The sequence below is a fragment of the Nicotiana tabacum genome, chromosome 8 (assembly GCF_000715075.1).
Source record: "Nicotiana tabacum cultivar K326 chromosome 8, ASM71507v2, whole genome shotgun sequence".
Classification (NCBI taxonomy): Eukaryota; Viridiplantae; Streptophyta; class Magnoliopsida; order Solanales; family Solanaceae; genus Nicotiana; species Nicotiana tabacum.
The window spans coordinates 2,870,568-2,892,928 of record NC_134087.1 but is presented as its reverse complement, the minus strand read 5'-3'; the positions used below and the strand labels follow the sequence as shown (position 1 = coordinate 2,892,928).

General features: G+C 34.0%; 1 protein-coding gene and 1 pseudogene across 1 annotated transcript; one reads left to right on the top strand and one right to left on the bottom strand.

The window, feature by feature from the left end:
• Window positions 1–2,989: 2,989 nt before the first annotated feature.
• LOC107792490 (large ribosomal subunit protein bL12c-like) lies at window positions 2,990–3,622 on the bottom strand (annotated as a pseudogene).
• Window positions 3,623–8,048: 4,426 nt separating this feature from the next.
• Window positions 8,049–21,349, top strand: LOC107792492 (bifunctional aspartokinase/homoserine dehydrogenase 1, chloroplastic). The gene is made up of 18 exons (XM_016614712.2): window positions 8,049–8,261; window positions 9,401–9,459; window positions 9,548–9,922; window positions 10,398–10,486; window positions 10,599–10,902; window positions 11,093–11,145; window positions 11,232–11,446; window positions 11,576–11,663; window positions 11,742–11,855; window positions 13,231–13,329; window positions 14,043–14,237; window positions 15,552–15,634; window positions 16,777–17,002; window positions 17,300–17,445; window positions 17,652–17,787; window positions 19,599–19,682; window positions 19,764–19,856; window positions 20,803–21,349. The coding sequence occupies exons 1-18, from the start codon at window positions 8,107–8,109 to the stop codon at window positions 21,046–21,048; spliced, it is 2,760 nt and encodes a 919-aa protein (XP_016470198.2). The 5' UTR covers window positions 8,049–8,106; the 3' UTR covers window positions 21,049–21,349.
• The last annotated feature ends 1,012 nt before the right edge of the window (window positions 21,350–22,361 follow it).

Here is a 22,361-nt window from a genome sequence, read left to right as displayed (position 1 = left end):
GTGAAATTAACTGCTTGAAGAGAAATTGGTGTTTCAGCCAACTTATCTTTTCTTTGTTAATATGTTTTTCATAGCAGCTCCATCTCCATAAGTGAGGACTCAAAGAATTCATTAAAAGGAGATTTTAGCGCTATGTCCAGCGGCATTCCAACCACAATCATCAATTTTTGAATATATCAGCAAAACAACAAAGACTACTGCTGTAAATTAATGGGAATGGAGACAACTGATAGAGTGAATTAAAATTCTTGTGAGTTAAAACTCTTTAACAGTAACTCATGTTGGTATTAGCTACTATAATTTCCAAACAAAGTTTTAAGCTCCATTATTCAAAATTTCGGTTTTAAAGAGATAAATACTATGTTATATGTTTTTGCTGTCAAGTAACTACTGCTTTGTAAATCCAAATAAAAATAGTGATACCCTTGTCCTATAGTTAAAGTGTTAGAAGAAATTTCTGTTTCTTATTGATGGATCCCCTCAAACTGATGCAGACTTTGTCAAAGGCTCATTTAATCAACCTATTTATATGAGCTTTTACAGATGAATCTTTACTTTTTTAAGTCAAACTGTAATATAACTTATAAATCAACCCTGTTTAAAAGTTAAATATAGTAACTTAAATGAAAAAGGTCTACAAATAACTATAAATTGGGATTGCCATTGTCAGCTAACATATACTTGTTCTTGATATAGACAGAATCACAGGCTCATTGATGCAATCCATAAAATTTGAAGCTTTATTGTTCCTGATGGTAAGTTTCATAGTTTTTTTGGTATGCACTTCCAGGTATAGCAAGTGAATATCTTCTGTTCTGTTACGCAGACGCAGTTCTTACTGCAACTTCAGTCCAGAAAGGAATCATTTTTTCTCCTCTCGAAGAGATAATCTGCTAAAAAAATTTGAGTTAATTATGAAGCTGGTAAGTCTATATGCACAGAGAAATAAAAGATCTTGATATTTTTTATTGATACCAAATCTCCGGCCTACATCAATGTATATACTACATTGCAAATAAGAAAGATTTCAGTTGTTAGTTTTTCACTGGTTACTATAACTGTGATGAACAACCGCGTTTTTATTCAATTATAGAAAGTTACATTAAACCTTTCCTCATATTTGGATGGTTATAACAGAAAATGAAAAATATTAAGTAACAAATAAAGTTAAAACACTTTAGATGTTTATTAATATATCAAAATTCATGTTAAAGGAAAAAAATATTAATATTGTGATGTCTGCTTCTTGATTTGGATGGTTCCAAAAAAGAGAAAGAAAAAGTTGCTAACTTCTAAAAAGATTAACCATGTTAGACAATATTAATATATTGAAATTTATGGTAAAGGAAAAATTAACTTTTTCTCCATTTATGGATAATAAGAAATGAATTTTCTTGGCTTGGTGTTTAGCGCGGGGATAGATTTATCCATTTTATATCATTTTTATTTGAATGATAAAAAGAACAAAACGGAAATAGTTTACTAATAATTTATGCATAGCTGTTCACATGAATAACTGCTTTTCTATATCCTTGTATATTTGATTTTTAGTTTTTTCATGTATGTATGTTGCATTTGTTTATTCTTTTATTTTGGTATAGATAAAGTTTTATTCCCTTCTTTATGAACAAAATTCACAAAAATATATCAGTAACTCCACAACATGGCAGTCTCATTTCTGTCATATGATATCAAACTTATCAAAAGTAAGAAGGATGTGTTTATGTGATGTTACATACGTTTGAAGATGATGTTGGAGTTGTGGATGTTGACTCTACTTCTGCTTGCTTTTCTCAATTAAGTCATTTATCCTTAACCTATGAACTCACATATTCACTTAAGTGTGGATTGCTCGGTTATTCTCAGCTGAAAAATGTGGTTATATTGGAACTTGGCTGGAAAGTGATTACTGTCAATAAAAATTTTCTTTTTTGCTTCTGTGAAAACTAAACTTGTCAGGCCATGGGTTCAGGGACAGGAAAATCTGCAGCATATATGCTTCGATCTTTAGTGTCTTTCTTTACTTCATTATTATTGTAATTACTTCTTGGGCTGTCAATCATACCATAGTAAGCATTGCTATTTTTCCTATTCAATTTGATTAAGACAATAATTCAACTTTTCAGGCTAAGTTTATTAAAGCTGAGAAGAATGTGAAAGAGTTGAGCAGTTGAAAGAGCGGCTTTCGCTGAAGATGATATGAAACGTGGCCTGTCCGAGCTTCAATGCTTATTTTCTTCATTAATATACTCAAAAGCGTAAGACTCCTCTGTAGCGGCATTTTCACATTACAACTTATATGAACACTTTTTGGTTACAGGCAGTGGCGAAACTAGGAATTTCTTCAAGGGTGTTCAAATTTAAAAGAAGTGGAAAAAATTCCGACAAAGGGTGTTAAATATGTGTTATATACTTCGAAAACGTAATATTTTACCTATGTAAACAGTGTAATTTTTCGACGAGTTGACCACCCTTATCAATATGTGGCTTCGCCACTGGTTACAGGGATAAATTCTCAAGTGTGTTTTCTTGTTCTGCTTATTCTTGACGGGTTGCTTCACTTGAAGATACACATTTTGCAAATTTTATGATATCACATCAATAATACCTGGTTGTAATTGCTACTTATGGTTAACTGGATAGCAGTAATGTTGTAGATTCTTTTTATGTCCTCTTTTGCGGAAAATTTTATTTTGTGTCTTTTTATGAGGCAACTTTTTTGTCTCACGGTTTTGTGGACCCAAATTTTGTGGACCCAGAAGTACAATATTGGGGTCCACAAATTTGTAAGACAAAAAGAAGCCTCATACAACTCTGCGTACATATTACCCTCCCAGACCCCACTTGTGTAATTATACTGGGTCGTTGTTGTTATTGAGGAAAATAATGAGTAACTGAACTCAAAAACCAAAGCTCTATCCTTCACTTTGCAGAACCATAAGCAAATACGGCTAGAAACTCTTAATTTTAGAAAATTGGGAACAAACTATATCTAACAACTGAATTCTCTTACAAAAACACAAAAAAAGTACAACAATTTACCAAAGATAATCAAAAACAAAATAAGAATAAAACATTTACCACAAATTCATATTTTAAGCAATAGAAACTTTAGCACCAGCTTCTTCAAGCTGTTTCTTAGCATCTTCAGCCTCATCCTTAGACACACCTTCCTTAAATTTCTCAGGCAATCCTTCAATCAATTCCTTAGCCTCAAAGCCAAACTAGTTAAAGTCCTAACAGCCTTAATTGTAGCAATTCTCGCATTACTCGGAACTTCGTCAATAACTACGTCAAATTCAGTCTTCTCCTCTACCACAGCAGCAGCTTCGGCGGCGGCGCCAGGGGCGGCGACGACGGCGGCGGGAGCGAAGGATGCGGCTGTAACACCGAGCTTATCCTGGAGGTACTCGACGAGTTTCTGAGCGTCAGCGAGGGTTAAATTGGATATTTCATCACCGAGCTGGACTACCTTCTCAGGTGCTTCAACGGCGGCGAGAGGGCGGAGGAAAGTGGCTCGGCGGTTTTGGAGTTTGGGGGTGCGAATGGGGAATTTTAGGGCTTTTTTGGGGGTAGGCCCGGGGGGTAGGGGGTTAGGGAAATAAGAGGAGTTGAGGTATTTTTAAATTCATGTGTCATTTTAAATTAGGATTGGAATTTTTAATTAGGCAAATGTAATTCCACGTGTATTTTAGAGTCTCTCGTTAGTGGAGAAGGATTTTTTTGAGTCCATTTTTAGACGGCAAGGACAGATAAGGGGTCAACTTTTAACGAGGGCTAGAATATCTTATTTCATATAGTAAAGGGGCATTTTAGGTACTTTTGTGTATATATAATTAAAACTTATTAATACCAAATTATTTTGGGTTTTGTATGATATGTTTATTACACATGTGCTAGAATCAACGGGGCAGGTCTAGCCTTCGATAATGAGTATGATTGTTGTATTTATTGCTTTCAATTTTTAGAGAATATATATCTGAAGCAATCAACTATGCTTCACATTGTATATGTCAAAATTTGAACAAAAGAATCTTATTAAGTAAGAAGGACCAAAAATCAATCAAGCTGAGGTCACGTATGGGAAGCAATACATGATTCAGTTACGGTCGAGGTCGAGCATTCAATTTAACTCGAACGGCTAGTTTAACACTTAGAAATTTTAGAGGAATATTCTACAATATATTCTAAGAACTTAGGTACTCTGGTTAAGGACTGCTAGATAAAAAAAGTATTTTTGTATAAATATCATGGAAGAGAGTAACTGAAGGCCAGGGGCTAAAAGGAACACACACATACATGTCTCCCAAGATGAAGATGGGCCTTCATCTCAGGTTCCTCGCCAAGAAGAAAGGAGAAAAGAGTTTAGAATCTCGGTATTCATCTGTAGTTTAATTATGTCAAATGTAATGAGGTCAGTCTTGTTCAAGAATGGTGACTCTTTTCATTTATGTATTCTTCGCTATCATTTAATAATATGGAAGCAACCATCCTTTTCTTACATTATGGAATTCAATCGTGATTATAGCCAAATTTTATGTTTAGCTATGCTTGTTTATTCTTATCTTCTATCTCATATCTAGGATAAATTATCTATGGCTAGGATTTGCCTCAAATCTTCTTATTTAACTAGTTTAATAAAAAGGTCTAACACTTTTAGTCAAACACATACCATGTATTTAATGTCTCGCTTTTTTATTTTTACTTTTTTTCCTGATTGTAGGAATTGTGTGCCCGTCAAAAAAAAAAAAAAAAAATTGTGGAGACCTATACCAAACACAATTTCCCCCTTAATTTATATTTGTATAATACGAAAGTTACAGAAATAATGAATTAATATGTGGCTAGTACTTAAAAAGTAACTATTGTAATACTACTTTTTTAAAATAAAAAAAAATACTGTGGAATCTTCAAATTTAATTGTATATTAGCCAGACGTAACTTCATGTCTATCGAATTTGCAGCAATTGTGCTCAATATTGTGGTTAATTTCACGGATGGTCACTCAACTATGTTTCAATTTCACTAAAGTCATTCAATTATTTTTTGTCACTTAAAAGTATCTAAACTTTCACATTGTCACTTAAAAATCATTTTGGCTCAAACCCCTACTATAAATATGACATAACATAAAATTTAATGAGAAAAATCTAAAAGTAAATGTCACATAAGCTTAAATGGACCATACTCACTTTAGATCAATTTTTCCCTTAATGTGATTTGACCCATAACCCAAATGGGTTTCAATAGAAGGAAAAAACACACACCACTAATAAAATTAGGTCTTGTGATTTTTTTATGGGGTTTTTATCGTACAAATACAATATTTCTTTTATCTAAACAATTGCAATAGATTGTCTGTAATTGCATGTTCATTGTGAAAATAAACTCTTATTAGCCTTATTATTATTCTTGTATTCTTATGATACATTAATATGTTATGTAAGATGAATATAATATTATTTTAATTTCAGTAAAAAATTATAAATTTGTTATATGAGTTGGATATAATAGTATTTTAATTTCAGTAGAGTTATAAAATGACTCGGATGGGGCATACAAACAAGATAAGAATCTTTTTAGTATAGAATAATATAAATGGGCATTATGTAACAAAAAAGGCAAAACTTTTGTAGTATAGGATAATCATTTTAAACTAATGTGAAATTTAAGTGACAATGTGATACTTTTAAGTGACAAAAAATAGTTAAGTGACTTTAGTAAAATTGAAACATAATTGAGTGACTATCAGTGAAATTAACCCCTCAATACTGCAACTAATTTAAAGGAAGAATGATATGAAATAGAAAAGAGTATTTGATTACAAAATCAAGGTGTGTAATTTGCATTTCAAAAATTAAGTCAAGGTTGGATATTTCATATATGTAAGGTAGCCGAAGAAATAATTGAGGTCTTTGCAAACTGAATGAATATTATTGTCATAAAAAATGAACAACAAAAAATATATTATTATCTGATTATTTTTGCATAAAATTAAAAAAATACTGCTAACTATCAGTCGAACCAATCCCACCACTGAACCCACGTGTTGAAAAGTAAAGCAATTCGAAAAAGTAATTTTAAAAAATACTCCTCCTCCATTCTATGTGTTATCTTATTCTTTTAATCTATTAAAAAAATATTATACCTACTTAATTTTAAATTTTTATTTTATTCGTAATGAAATAATTTATAACTATAAGAATATTTATAATTTATGAACACAATTTTATTTAAACTTTGTACTTAATTAAATCAGCAGGATGAAAGAAATAGTATTTGTTTAATAGCTTGTTGGATGGTTGTTATGTATCATTTCATAATGTATCGTATAGTAATGTATTGTATTGTATTATATTGTATTGATGTACATAATATTTGGATAGATTGTATTATTTGTTGTCGTTTCTGATATAATATGCGCAGCGGGAGCAAGCATACAATTCAGGCATCAAATACATGTAAACTAGACAATGCTATAATTACCAGAGTAGAAGCACTAACCTCTTGAATCGTTGAACAAATTCTCCACACAACAAGAATCTAGGACTGCAGTCTTCTTCTGTTATATGCCTAGTAAAATCTTGGACGAGTTTGGTTTGAGTGGGAAGAACAATACAACTCTAAAAGGTAAGTTATTGGGTGAATATTGTCTTCCTTAAGCAGTCACGTTTTTAGCCAAAAATAGGGCTCCAAAAACGTATAAGATTCTGCTTTCACAACTAGAATCCTACTCTAACTCTACAAGATGACTTTTCTCCCAAGTTACTTTTTACCCAAGTCAGTCCAGGTTTTTACTAGATATATGAGGGACCACAGAAATAATAAGAGGCTACTAATTACAGTATTAATTCGAAATTAGCATGAATTAATTCCTCAATGTGAATTTCGAAAATTCAGTTACATTTATTTTAACTCCCTATGTTAAGATTTCAAATACCAATTAATTAAATTAAATTACTGAAAATTTAATTTAATCAACTAATTAAATCCTTTACAATTCCGCTTAAACAATTTCATGTGATGGATACAAAATTCATCGGTCGGGGTTTCACATAAAAACTTATAAGCTTACATAAATGGATATCATCAAACTCAAAACCGAATCATGGATTTTATCAACTAATTATTGTTTCACAAATATTATTCGTTATGTCCAATCTATTAGGCATACACTAACTCTGAATAGAGTCGTACCTTTTGATAAATCAAAACAATAAACAAATTACATTGATCATAATAATTATATCAAGATTAGAGTATAAGCCCATTTAATGAATTAGAGAAAATATTTTTATATATATTTAGTACAAAAATATCTTTTCTCTACTTGGTCCGTTCAATATACACTAAGTATACTAGCACAAAAAGTTGGAGTAAAACAACTCCCATAATCAAAGACAAATTATACTATAATTTTGTGCTACAATCATCAAGATATTTTGTACAATAATATCTTTAATTGTGAACATAGTTTATTAATTATGAGAACCGACAATTTAATCTTCTCTGCATGAGCTAAGACTCCATACACTAAATTATCTACTACATAACTAAAAGGACACACATATAACAAATGATCTATTTAAAATAGTACTTTATTGAATTAAATAAACAATTGTTACATAAAGAATAAAACAAAATACTATGTCTAAACCGCAAGGTTAATAGTATATACCAACAGTTTCATAATGTCATGCATCAATAATATAAAAAATAAACTTACAATATTAGAAAAAGTAAGATACGAGGTAGAATTATTATATAAAAATGTAGGGTAAATGATAAAATAGAATTATTTAAATAAGGAAGGGCAAGATAAGAGAAAAAATACAATAATGACGCGACCACACCAAATCGATCGTTCCATTTTCGTCATTACGTAACAATAAATATAATATTATAATACAATAAAATTTAAATAGTAACAATTAAAATAAATGTTATATTTAAAGTATTTTTAAACCTTTTCCAATAATTTAGGGGATATATATATATATATATATATATATATATATATATATATATATATATATATATATATATATATAGTGACCACTCACTGTGGTACTTGTCACACTCATTTTTTCTCAATCAACAAAAACAATGGCGTTATCATCCTCCATTTCGCCATGTTATTCATGTAAACTCTTCTCTAACCCATCCTTGTCACATTTGAAGGCCAAGGGGAAGGAAATGGCTACCCTTAACAGGACACATCCATTTTCACTCCTGCAACTGCAACGCTCTCCTTTTCTCAAGTAAACTTCGTTATTTCTATTTTTCTTTTTCAACTCTCTAATGTATTTGTGGGTACTCACTTTACGTGTATTTATGTTAGTGTTTTTTTATATATATATTCCCTCTCACATTTTGTGAACATTTTAGAGAAAAAGTTCAAATGAAGTATCTTAATTTTAAACTTTGTTATATTTTGGGGCTTTTCCACCGCCGTATTTCTTTTCCATGTTTTTCCATGCTTTCCTTGAGCTGACGGTCCATTGAGAAGAGCCTCTCTACCTTCACAAGCGTAGGTGTAAGTTTTGCGTATACACTATTATCTCCTGTAAGGGCGGAGCTAGACCTTCGGCTAGGTTCGGCCGAACCCAATATCTTTGGTCCAAATTATTTGTCTTAAGAAATTCATTGAATATGCACAAATTATTAAGTTACAACCCAGTAACTTAAAAGAACTAGAGTCCTGAACCCATTAGCTTCAAATCCTGGCGCTGCCTCTGCTTTCAATACCCTACTTGTGGGATTACACTGGTTTTTTTTTTTTTTTGGTTGTTGGTACCTTTGCCATTAGCAATTCTTGCCCTTAACCTTAATGGAGCTCCAGCATCGACTGGGGAGCTGTAGATATCATGTGTCAAAAATACTTTGGAAAAAGCACCAAATTTATCCCTCTTATTTTGACTATACTTTAAAATTTTACCCTGTTGCACTTCAGTTTAAAGTTTTTATTTGTTTTATTTTTTTTAAGCTTCAAGATTACGCTTTGTAATATTGTATATGGAATTATTGCTATATGAAGTGATCTATATTTTCATCCAACTAATGAGAAGTGTTACAAAAATTGTTTCAACAAGTTAATTAGTTGTCTCAACAGTAATCATATTAAGGTATCTAAGGCATGAGAAATAGTACAAAGATTTGTTCTTTGTGAAGTAAAACCAAAATTTTGCTTGAGCATATTCTTGAGTCCGAGAGCAACTGATGAATAATAACCTGTTTCCTTTTCAACTATCATACAATTGTGAGGTGATCACACGATTCAACAGTAAGTAATGGGTATCCCATGATATGATCGCCAAGTTTTCTTTTTATTTTGAGAAATTTCTTATAGCTTAATGTTTTATATACTGCTAAAGCCTTTCTTTGTTTTGATGTGTTTTAGTTCAAAATGGGAAAGAGCAGAGTTGAAGTTCGGCATACGTGCTGCTGTTACAAGTGAAGGTTAATATATGTTGAAACCTTAAGTATCATCCTTGTGTGATTTTCTTCAGTTATTGATTTCCCATTCTCCCATTTGATATTTTGGCAGAATACTTATTGGATGGAGCTATAGAAAATTCTCAGCTTCCTAGAGGTGACAGCTGGTCTGTTCATAAATTTGGTGGTACCTGTGTGGGAACCTCTGAAAGAATTCGCAACGTTGCTAATGTAATAGTTCAGGACCAATCAGAAAGAAAGTTGGTGGTTGTGTCTGCAATGTCAAAAGTCACAGATATGATGTATGATCTGATTCAAAAGGCCCGGTCACGAGATGACTCGTACCTAACTGCATTGGACGCTGTTCTAGAAAAACACAAATTAACTGCTATTGATCTACTTGATGGGGATGAGCTTGCTAGTTTCTTATCTCGTCTTCATCATGACATCAACAACCTAAAAGCCATGCTCCGTGCAATATATATTGGTAGCTTGTGCTTTCCCTCTTTATTTGTAGAATGTCTCAACAAAAACACTTGCCAGAGCCTCTATGCTCATAAATATGGAAAAATCAATAGAAAAAGAACTTATTAACAGAGACTACTCGTGGAAAACTCCATTGTCAGATATTATTAATTTTTTGTATAATACTTAAAAGGAAACAAGATTCTGTTGGAGTATTTTGAATTGTCTTTTCCCTCCACTACTTTGCATGCGGGTAAGAAGGACATCAAATGGTGCAATATGGTCTTTGCTTCACTCTCTGGTTATTGTCAGAGCTGTAGTTATGAAGCTAATGTTGGCATAATGGTCATTCTTCAGTCTCTTGTTTTTGCTAGAACTTAGTTGTATCCATGCTAAAGTTCCTTCAGTTGACAAGGTTTTTCCTGAAGTATCTGAATTTGAACCAAACCTCTTTCTTTTGCTTTCAACTGACACAAAATAGCTTAATTGTATTGCAGCTGGTCATGCAACAGAATCTTTCTCTGATTTTGTTGCTGGGCATGGGGAGTTATGGTCTGCTCAGTTGTTGTCATCCGTTGTCAGAATGGTGATTCTCACATTGATCTCTTCTGGTCTTAAGAAAGCTTTGTATCTGCTAGTTATGCAAATTAAAATTTTGTATGTTTATGATGCAAATTTTCAAATTCCTATATTTGCAGAATGGTGTAGAGTCTAAATGGATGGACACAAGAGAGGTACTCATTGTGAACCCAACGAGCTCTAATCAAGTTGATCCAGATTATCTAAAGTCAGGGGAAAGACTTGAGAAATGGTACTCTAAGAATCCATCAATGACTATCATTGCAACTGGTTTTATAGCTAGCACTCCCCAAAATATTCCCACCACTTTGAAAAGGGATGGAAGTGATTTCTCTGCAGCTATCATGGGGGCATTGTTTAAAGCACGCCAAGTCACAATTTGGACAGATGTTGATGGTGTCTATAGTGCTGATCCAAGAAAAGGTTTTTCCTCACTCATTGCATGCTTTTCCCGATCTGAAACATATTAAGACGTGCCCCTAGCTAAATATTATATCAAGTATTATTGTTCTCTATTTGTTACCCAAATATTCCCTCTTACTATTAAATCAATGATGAACTTCCAAAATGAAGTTTACGATGATTGACAGCTAAAACAATATTTCATTTGCAGTAAGTGAGGCCGTAATACTGAAGACACTATCTTATCAAGAGGCGTGGGAAATGGTGAAGTCGTGATTCTATGTGATTGCTGAAGTTAACAAGAGATGTCATGGGCACTTTCTAATATCAAATTTCTCATCTTTTTGCAGTCATATTTTGGTGCAAATGTCTTGCATCCACGGACAATTGTTCCAGTGATGCAATATGACATTCCGATTGTTATAAAAAATATTTTTAACCTCGCTGCACCTGGAACAATGATCTGCCGATCCACTGATAATGAATATGAGGATGGACAGAGATCAGTATTCCCTGTCAAAGGATTTGCAACAATTGACAATCTGGCTCTAGTGAATGTTGAGGGGTAGGACTATTAGTTTGCTTGTCAAAAAGAAATGTGGAGGATTAGGACTGCACTGGATCCAGTCATACTGTTTGTTATAACAATATTCACAAATTTCTTTGTTTACACAAAGTCGGTTACCTTCTGCAGAACCGGAATGACTGGTGTTCCTGGTACAGCTAGTGATATTTTTGCTGCAGTAAAAGATGTTGGTGCTAACGTAATCATGATATCCCAGGTAAATTAATTCTTTGATATCGGGTTAAACTTATGATGCTTATAACTTCATGAAATAGAATTGAGTGCTATGATACAGGCTAGTAGTGAGCATTCAGTGTGCTTTGCTGTGCCTGAAAAAGAAGTTAAAGCTGTTGCTGATGTTTTAGAGTCTAGGTTTGGTCAGGCTTTGAGTGCCGGGCGCCTTTCTCAGGTATTCTGCGTTTTCTGATTCAATTTGTATAGTTAATTTATAAAGGTTGTGGATCTGCATAAGCAAAAGGGAAAAAAAAGAAGAAGCAGGAATGATGTTATATTGAATTCTTGTCACCATCTTATAGTTAACATTTTGCATGTATTGCGCCTTCTGTTTCCTGATTGCGGTTGCAAGGTCAACCCTATATACGCTCCGCTATACCTGTTATCTTATAACATGTTTGTTTTAGATGTTCCAGAATGGCAAATAGAAAAATACATAATAAAGAAGTGTTGTGACAAAGCTTCAGAAGTTGTTTCTGAGGAGACTTTAGGGCATATGTTGATGATCAGTACGCATCATGTGGCTCAGAGCTATAGGGATGATGAGTTGTATACTTCAGAAGAATTCCACAAAAAGTTATGGTGCTAATTATATTGGAAAGACCAAAAAAACACTTATTGTGATTGAGCCTTTATCTCCATCCAAGATAGAACATCCGTGAAAGTTGTTCCTCTTGTTGCACCAAACAAGTTAGTTAACTAGCAGATCTGAAAAGACGGATTTTGGGGCTGTAGATTCCGGTTTTTCCAACTTAAAACTTGAGAAGCTCAATCAAGAAAGCTTAAGAATTAGTAAAGCCGTATTAGTCTAGTGGTGGTTTGATGCACATAAGAAAGGAATGACTGGAACAACAGCTTTTAGGGTGCTGATGAGCATTGAGCAGTGATGTAATCATTAAACTCTGCTTGATGCTGCTATAATGAAGACAGGATGATCAGACAATTGAAAGCAAAGAGAGGATCTTGAAGTCATGAACTGTGTGAAACTTATAATTGCAGAAAAGAGGAGGAGAAATGAGGAAAAGTATGGTAGTTACTTTCAGATCCCATAGACATCTCAGAAATGAACGCGTGGCAGAACTGCTACATTTTTTCTGGGCTAATTCTTGTAAAAACTTCGCCATATGCAAACACTCCATAGGTGTTTCCATCTTAAAATACTATACAAAGTAAAGGCAACCAAGAAAGAAACTAATCTTGCACATGATACTGCTTCACCAAACCTCCCTCTGTTAAAAGCATAGCTTAGACGAATAAGGAAACTCAGAACTCTTTCCATTTGTTAGAATCTCAAAAATCTCAGCCGGTTTTGGTGTAGGTTTTTATGAAATTTGAACTTGGTTTTGGGGCAGTGTGATGTGCTTCTTTCTATATACTTAACGAAAATTAGTTGTCGGATCTTGGGTACAGTAAATCGTAATTTCAGATATCGTATTTAGCTCATTGATTTCTGCTTCTCTGTGTCACTTACTTGGTGTTTTAACATTATTTTCATCTATCCTATTAAGAACTTCTTTGATCACCGTGATAATGACTTCATTTCTTCCCAGATTTCGGTGATTCCGAACTGTAGCATTTTGGCTGCTGTTGGTCAGAGAATGGCAAGCACTCCTGGAGTTTGTGCTACATTTTTTAGTGCACTTGCTAAGGTTTGGTAATTTTCAGTCTTTTTAAACTGAAAAAGACAAAATTTATCTATTGTATATAGGTGTGTCTTGTGTAGAGTTAAGTGGTAAATTTTCAAACCACATTAAATTCTAAAAAGGGTTTATGTTTGACGATTTGTTTGGTTGTATCTTCTGTGGAGTTAATGTTCTCCTGCATTTCATCTACAGTTATTTTGCGACTGTTATGAGCACTTAGATCTATGCCATAAGGATTCTCTAATTACGATATCAATCAATCAACTACTCCTTAAGATTACCAAATTAGTTGAGGCCCACTACATTGATCTCTGTATCCATTCCACTCTATAGGGCTGATTTCATTTGAATACTTCACCGTTAGAGGATTATGATATTTTGACTACTTTTATGTAGGTTGTCAACCTACTGCAACCCTTTTTCCTTTATGCAGATTTGGTACCAGCTATGTGAAGATCACATAGGTGGATTTCGTAGCTAACTACCATACTGTTCTTGTTAGTATGTAAATTGGTTTTCAGTTTTTATGAGCTTTTAACTTGGCTTTGATTGCTGCTGCTTTTGGCAACTTGTATGATGCTTTTCATCAAAAAAGGACATGATAAAAGTCAATCGAGAGTCATAGAAAGATGACGAGGGGAATATGAGTATAGAATTCAACTTCTTCTAGTTTCTTGAATTTCATAAGAACTTCAAGATTCAACACTTCATTTTTGCAGGCTAATATCAATATCCGTGCTATAGCTCAAGGTTGCTCAGAGTACAACGTCACAGTAGTTGTTAAACGTGAACACTGTGTGAGGGCTTTACGTGCTGTGCACTCAACATTTTATTTGTCAAGAACTACTATTGCTGTGGGCATTATTGGACCAGGGTTGATAGGGGGTACTTTGCTAGACCAGCTCAATGATCAGGTCTGTCAATTCAAGTTAATGCTATTTCGATCTCTATATTTTGTTTTCTCTACACCTATTGAACTTTAAATATGCTTTCTTCTATTGGGTATCATTTATTTCTCCTATTAAAGTCCATAAATTAAATTAAGAAGAGCATATTAATATTTCCCACCATTCCAAATTTAAATATCTTTCACAATTTGAAAGGTAGATTTTTGGAGCAAAGTATGCAGTCATCTCCAGGCAAAGCCTAAGTTCAATTTCACAACCTTTTAGAGTCATCATACTGGTAAAACGTTCAGGATATAATTAGGTGTCGCCTTCAACTTTTAATTACCACTTATAATGGATAATGGAATTATTTGAACTGTCCTTGCTGCTAGAAATTCATTTACATTTTGCCATCTTGCATTTGTATTTCCTTCTTTTATATGATATATGATGTTTGTCGGCTATTCTGATTCTTTGCGTGTATCATGGATCATCTCCTTGTAATGTAAGAACTTTCCTCTGTTGCCACATTCTTTTTTGTCACTAGTGGTATAAACCAAGTACACAGAACACTGGAATTTTTGCACTCATATTCTTTAGCCGTGTAAATAATGCTAACTTGGATGCTTAACCACTTGTTGCTGTCAAAGGGATGCACTATAATTCGTGATGCATTCTGATTCTTCCTTAAAAAAGGAAAAGGAGAAAAGGAAAACAAAGATTATCAACTAACATGCTTAATCTCTAATTTGTTGGGTTCCTTGTATGCTCTGATATATTGAGGTATCTCTCATTTCAATTCGTAGTACTCATCTTACAGACGAATTAGGGTTCACTAAAGCTAGCGGCTCTCCAGATCTCAGACTTATCCACCCACTGATAACTAGTTTCTTACCATAGGGTATCCGAAAATGAAATGAACTGTAAAATCGGAAATAAATATATTTCAGGATATATAAAGCATGGTTTTTGTGGGTTATATTGTGTAAGTTTAAGAAACTCTTTATTACCACCCTTGCATTGCTTAGTGCATACCTAGTAGTCCATAAGTTATCATTTTATCAAGTTTTTTATGTATTGATCCTTTCTGCACACTGGAGCTCAGTGTTGAATTTTTGTGCTCTCGTTTTTTCCTGATAGCTCTAGCGTCTTGCTTGGTAAAGTTGATTATAATTTCAGGTACTTTATTGCTGTAATATGATGATTGTTCTTGATGTTCGGGAAACAATGTTCTTAATAATTGTTTTCTTTTCTGTTTAATGATGAAAAGAATAGGTTTTGGCAAGTGTTCAATGAAATTTTGTAACAGACACTTTTAACACCTTTTGTTTTCATTGGCAGACAGCTATCTTAAAGGAAAAGTTCAACATTGACTTGCGTGTGATGGGTATAATTGGAATAGATTCAATGATATTGAGCGGCTCGTAAGTCTTGAAAATCCATCTTTCTTCTAAATGCTCAGTGATGTATATCGGACAGATGCGTTCTTTAGCCGCTTTGAATTTTTGATCGAGTCTTTTTCTGCTTAGAATGAATGGAAGCAGCATTTTACGGGAAGAAACAATAAAGTGCAAAAAGTCAGAGAAACTTAACCTAAGGTTTTAAAAATTGCTATTCTAATGGACAACTATCCGAATCTGTTGAATCATTGTAGAGATAATTATTTTTCTTTCAACTTATGAATTTCCAAGTAACTTTACCTGTAGGGATAGATCTTCTTCGAGTGACAAAGGGGAAGTTAGTCATAGAAACTGGAATGGAGGGTGGACTTGCTAATTGGAAACTTTTGATTTGAAATTCTTTTATAAAATTAACAATTGCATTTGAGTAGAATGGGCAGCTACTGAGTAGGCAAATGAAAAATAAAATAAAAAAAGAGGTGTTCCTAAAGGGTTCATCTAACTAAACTTCTTTTGTGGTTCATATAAACAAGCCTGGAGTATCTGCTTCTGGAAATTTGCCTGTTGACTCATATTCTCCTTACAACAAAATTCATACTTCATTTCTACTTCTTCAATGCTATAATCCTAGCTAGGAATGCGCTAGTACACTGTACAAAATCATTGGTATCATTCTCTCTTTCATTAATCTACTACATTTATTCCCTCTATTCCGGTCCTTTAAGCTGATCCCATGTCCTCTTTGGTTATAGCTTGGACATTTTCTGTTCCAATGCAACCAAGGAACTTCTAAGTTTTCTTTTGTGCTGCTGATTTTTATGAGTCAGAGGTTCAATCAGTGTCAATCTTCTGTTAGTCATAGTAGATCTTCTAATGAGATTGAAAAATTAAAGATATTTTTTCTTGAAAATGAATGAGATTAAATTAAAGTTAACAAGGAACTTAATTTCTGGTCTTTCCTTCTCCCAAATTTTCACTATCACCTATCCAATGTTCATTACATCGTTCTTGCTATAAAACTTGTCAACTAGCTACTATGTTGAAGCTTTGTGTTCCAAAAGCCACACTAGCCTTTCCAGCTGGTTACTGCTGCTTTTTGTCATTTAGATATTATTGAACTGTCTTCAGGGGTCTCGATGACTAGACATTCTTGTTAATGTTCATAGGGGTATTGATTTGTCAAGATGGAAAGAGCTACTAAGTCAAAACGGAGAAATGCCCGACTTGAATAAGTTTGTTCAGCATGTGGGTGAAAATCATTTCATCCCAAACAGTGTTTTGGTGGATTGCACTGCAGACTCTCATATCGCAAGCCAATACTATGACTGGTTGCACAGAGGCATCCATGTGGTCACCCCAAATAAAAAGGCTAACTCAGGACCGCTTGACCAGGTTACTAATTACTTTCATGTTTGATTTTCTTTTCTTCTTAAAAGTGCTTAACACTCTGGGAAAAAAAGCACTTTGATCGACTAAGTCAATAATCAAATTTTCCCCATTTCCTAATTATATTTTGCTTTCCACTTCATCAAAGATGGGAAAAATGAGTCTTTTTAAAAACTTCTGTTTTATCTCTATTTGAAAAATACCTCAAAACAAGACAACTATGGCGTCAATAATTATATAGATAGCTGGTAAAGGAAGCTACTCATACCTTTTTATTGCATATTTTCCTTCAATTGTTTCCAGTACTTGAAGATGAGAGCTCTGCAGCGACAATCATATACTCATTACTTCTATGAAGCTACTGTTGGAGCTGGTCTACCAATCATTAGCACTTTACGTGGTCTTCTTGAAACCGGGGACAAGATTTTGCGGATTGAGGGTATTTTTAGGTTGGTATCACTGATATTAAGGTTTGAGATTATACATTTTCTGGTATTTGGATAAATTTCATCTATCCTAAGTAGCAGATTGGTGAAATGACGCTATCCTTGTCTTCGCTACCACATGCACCAACGAATGCAAAATTTCTCTCTGTATTTCGATTTCTTTGCATTAATTTCATACATGTATTCTTTTATTTTTCTTTTTTTGACAGTGGAACTCTGAGTTACATATTCAATAACTTCATGGGGACAAAAGCTTTTAGCCAAGTGGTGAAGGAGGCGAAAGAGGCAGGTTATACTGAACCAGATCCGAGGGATGACCTAGCCGGGACAGATGTTGCCAGAAAGGTATTTGCTGATAAGTTTCGTTCATTGTTACAAGTGTTAACCCCAGTCGAGATCTCATTCTTCAGTTTCAATTTGTTTACTGCTTTGGTTTAGTGTTTGCATGAAGCTGACAAAAATATTTTGAAGCGCCAGTAGTGATTTAAATGCCAACTATGACTTAGAGGTAGCAAAAGTGGCCCAAACCCATTTGACCCGCCCAACCCGCTCAGGTTTTAATGGGTTGGGTATGAGCTACTTTAATGATGGGCTAAGTTTGGGCACAACCCAATTAAATCCATTTATTTTCAGTAGCCCAAATTAGCCCATGATTTCAGTCCAAACTGACCCATGAATAGCAATTGCCCTTTAGAGCTTCTAAGGGTGTGTTTGATATGAAGGAGATTTTTTGGAAAATATTTTCCTAGAAAATGAGTGATTTTCTCACTTATTTTCCCATGTTTGGTTGGTGAGTGGAAAACTTTTTCCGAAAAATATTTTCTAGTGTTGCTTAGTTAGAGAGTTGAAAATATTTTTCTATGCTATTCTCTTCAACCCCCTCCACCCAAATCCCTATGTTTCATGTGCCCATGCTACCACCCCCGAGCCCTCTCCCCAATAATTCAATATTTTCAGGACTTTATTTTCTTCAAGAATTCAATTATTTTTTTTAAAAAATCATACAAACACAAAGGAATTAATGTGTTGTTGTACTTTTTCACACAAGAACAATATTGAAATTTGAGCTTCATAATTGCAAAGAAAATACTCTTTTTCTTGTTGAAACAAACAACCGTACTCTTTCTACAGCATAAAAAGTAAACACTTTTTTTGTTGAAATAAAAGAAAATATTTTTTCTAAAACATGAAAAGAAAATACTCATTTTGTGAAAAAGAAAATATTTTTTCTATATCATGAAAAGAAAGTACTTATTTTGTTGAAATGAAAGAAAATACTTTTTCTACATCATAAAAAGAAAATACTCATTTTGCTTAAACGAAAAAGAAAATACTTTATCTACAACATGAAAACAAAGTACTCTAAATAATATTTTATTTTAGGGTGAGGGTGGGAGGTTTGGGGGTAGGGTGGGGGTTGGGGTGGTGGGAGGTGTGTTCGGGGTGGGTGGAAAGTTCTAATTTTACTACTTTTTTGTTATTCTGATCTTTGTTAGTATTATAAGATAAATAACTATCAAATAAAGTTCTAAAAATCTTAATTGAGGAAATAATTCATTAGGCATGGATTGACATTTATTCCAAAACATAAGACAAGAAACAACAGGAAAAAAAAGAAAAAACAATTCATCATCATAAACTATTCCAGAATGATATTTACGAAAAATGAAAATAAAAATCATTGTTATATATATGAGAATATTTTATATATGCTTGTTTAAAAATTGAGAATATTGCAAAGATTTGGGTCATTTTGGGTGGGGTGGGATGGGGGTGGGTTACAACTCATTCTTTAGCCCATCTTAACCCAAGTGAACTTTAGGCAGGGTTGGGCAATGACCCATTTAATGAGTCAACTCATCTTGACCTGCGGAAATACAGCCCAAACAACCCATTTGCCACCCCTACGTATGACTTAGTGTTGCAAAACAGCATCTGTCAATTTACTTCTATCCTGGTCGCACCTTGATGTGTTTGCTAACTTGTGCAGATTTACCTCTCATCATAGAAACAAAGACATTTTATTTTGAGTTTGCTGGTTCCCCTGCCATTTTGCTCTCTTAAATAGTTCCACAAGAAAACCAACATCCTGGGAATTGATGCTACACAAATCATGGCTTAATGACTTTTTAATAAGCAATAACTTCCTGATCCAGGTGATAATTCTTGCTAGAGAAAGTGGATTAGAGCTACAGCTTTCAGATATCCCGGTTCAGAGCCTTGTCCCAGAACCATTAAGGGTGAGTGATTAGCTTATACATGCAACATTAGTTGGACGGGCATTTTGTTCTCTGTGAAGTGATATTTGGTGGTTTTCTCAGGCTACTGCATCTGCTGAGGACTTTTTGCTGCAGCTGCCACAATTTGATCTAGAGTTGTCTAAACAGAGGCAAGAGGCTGAAGATGCGGGGGAAGTGAGTATTCCGAATTTATAAAATTAAGCTTGAGTGTTGTGATGGTAATGTTGTCTGAATGAACCCTGCTATACTCCCTCCATTGAAGTTGATGTTTTCTATACCTTTTTAGACTGTTGAAGTTTACTTTAATTTTCCTAATCACGCAAGTTTTAAAATTAGTTTGGGTCGATGCATAGTTGATTGATGCAAGCTTTCGCTTATATAACAATTACAATTCACCTGGAACTTTCCTGAATATTTTGAGCAACCAAATGTAACTTTTTACATTCTGCATATTGCCCCATTTCATGTCAAACAATAAAATTTCAAGCATCATCTTTGTACCTTTGCCAAGTAACATGAAACATTTAATTTTGCATAGGAGTAATATAATATATAGGAACCACAGCCCTTAGTATCTTAGTGTGGACGAATTGTTCATTTTGCTCAATTAAATCTTGTATGGGAACATCACTGATTTGTGTAGTCATTGGTTATGAACCAGATTACCCATTTTGGGTAAAACGTTTTAATTATTGACAGCTGATATGATTTCAATCTTTTTTATTCTGGTTTGCAAAATAAAGTGACTGATCTGTTTGTGTGCATTTGTGAGTTTGTCTTTCTAGATCGAACTCTATGTGATAACTGATAAATACTCACTGCAACAGAATCTTTTTGCATCTGGGGACTTCTCTACTAGTAATGTCAAACACTATCTTAATGCATGACAATGCTCCATAACAAAATACGCTTACTTCCCAAAAATAGATTCTTTGAAGTCTTTGTGAAGCATGCTAAGAAAACTTTTGATTTATGAAGTGTGCTTCATTTCTGTTGGAGTGGTCACAAGCATCAACTCTATGTTTTCTCAATCCAGTTTAGCTGCAGAACATGTGTAATGCTTATATTTCCGTACTTGTATTTATGCTTATCCATCTTCAAAATGTTGATATACATGAAGGTCTTGAGATATGTTGGAGCAGTGGATGTTGTCAATGGCAAAGGCACTGTTGAATTGCGGAGATACAATAAGGAACATCCATTTGCGCAACTCTCTGGATCGGACAACATAATTGCATTCACTACTGAAAGATATTGTAAGCAACCTCTAATAGTGCGCGGTCCAGGGGCTGGGGCTGAAGTGACAGCCGGTGGAATATTCAGTGATATATTGCGACTTGCCTCATATCTCGGTGCTCCTTCATAATTCATGGATCGCAAACCAGTATCCTGCTTTGCCCCATGCTCCTATAATTCCGTGTTTCGTTATAGAGTTACATGATTAATATGTAATTTTCAGTAACTAATAGCGTTGTTCACTTTGTAACTTGGCTCTTCACTTCTATTGAAGAGTTCATAGGTTGCTTATTTAGGAATAACTCTGATAATACTAAAGTTGTATTATGGTCCACGATAGAAATATCCTGTACCTGTAGAGGATATACTGTTAGTTAAGCAGGTTGCTGATGTATGTCAATGCAATTAAAAAGCATTGTTTCCTTTTGTGATTTTTTGTTTTTTGTTTTGTGTGTGTAACTTTTTGCTGATGTTTTTTGTGATTAATATGCTTTTGCTTGGTATCATTCCTCTTGATTTCATGTTGTTCTTATTTTTCATATATATATATATATATGTATTTCTTTCATATTGTTTCTGTGGTGTTACTAATATTGTTTTCTTTTGTCTTATTGAGCCGAGGGTCTTTCGGAAACAGCCTCTCTACTCCTTCGGGGTAGGGGTAAGGTCTGCGTACACATTACCCTCCCCAGACCCCACTAGTGGGATTACACTGGGTTGTTGTTGTTGTTGTTGTTGTTGTTGTTGTTGTTTTGTGTGTGTGTGCGCGCGTATCCACTGTTGATTATTACGTATCCTTGCATTCTTTTGCTTCATAACTTAGTCGCGAGAACTTATGGAGATCTGTAGATAATTGGCTCTGAGGACCAGCTTTATACTGATTACAATACTAGTTTATAATTTAAAATAAGTCATTTGGGGGGGAGGGGGGGGGGGGGAATAATGTATTTAAAGCAATAACTTCTTTTTTTTTTTTTTTTTTGGGGAGTAATGAGTTTTTCAAAGGGTAGCACTTCCTTGCTTTACTATATTTGACTGTATTTCCTTCCTATACCTGGTCTGGAACGGAGAATTAGCTACGCGTGTAATTTTATTTGACGTGCTTTCTGTTCTGGTCAGTCTGAAAAGTATTCACATACACTTTCCTAGTAGTAATTTTTACTTTCTATTTTGAGCGATGAAAGCGTTATTGCACCTTTACTTCTCTTTCAGACAAACATCCAATCCAAATACAATTGTTCTTTACAAACATTTGTGGCTATCTGTGGCTGGAAAGTAAGCAATGATCCTTTCTGTCATTCTATAAGTCATGCACTGTGTTAACTTGTTAAAATATCATTCCGAATTGTGGAGGTGACTCGAGATAAAGGAATTCACCTGGGGTTTCAGAATTTACCCCTTTAAAAGAAAAGGACAAAAGTTCAGCACTTTTCCTTTGCAGAT

Bases quoted from the DNA above. Each gene is read 5' to 3' on its own strand.
- LOC107792492 (XM_016614712.2), top strand. From the start codon at position 8,107: ATGGCGTTATCATCCTCCATTTCGCCATGTTATTCATGTAAACTCTTC. The intron at 11,664-11,741 runs GTAAATTAATTC...GCTATGATACAG, and splicing joins ACGTAATCATGATATCCCAG to GCTAGTAGTGAGCATTCAGT. The intron at 11,856-13,230 runs GTATTCTGCGTT...ATTTCTTCCCAG, and splicing joins GTGCCGGGCGCCTTTCTCAG to ATTTCGGTGATTCCGAACTG.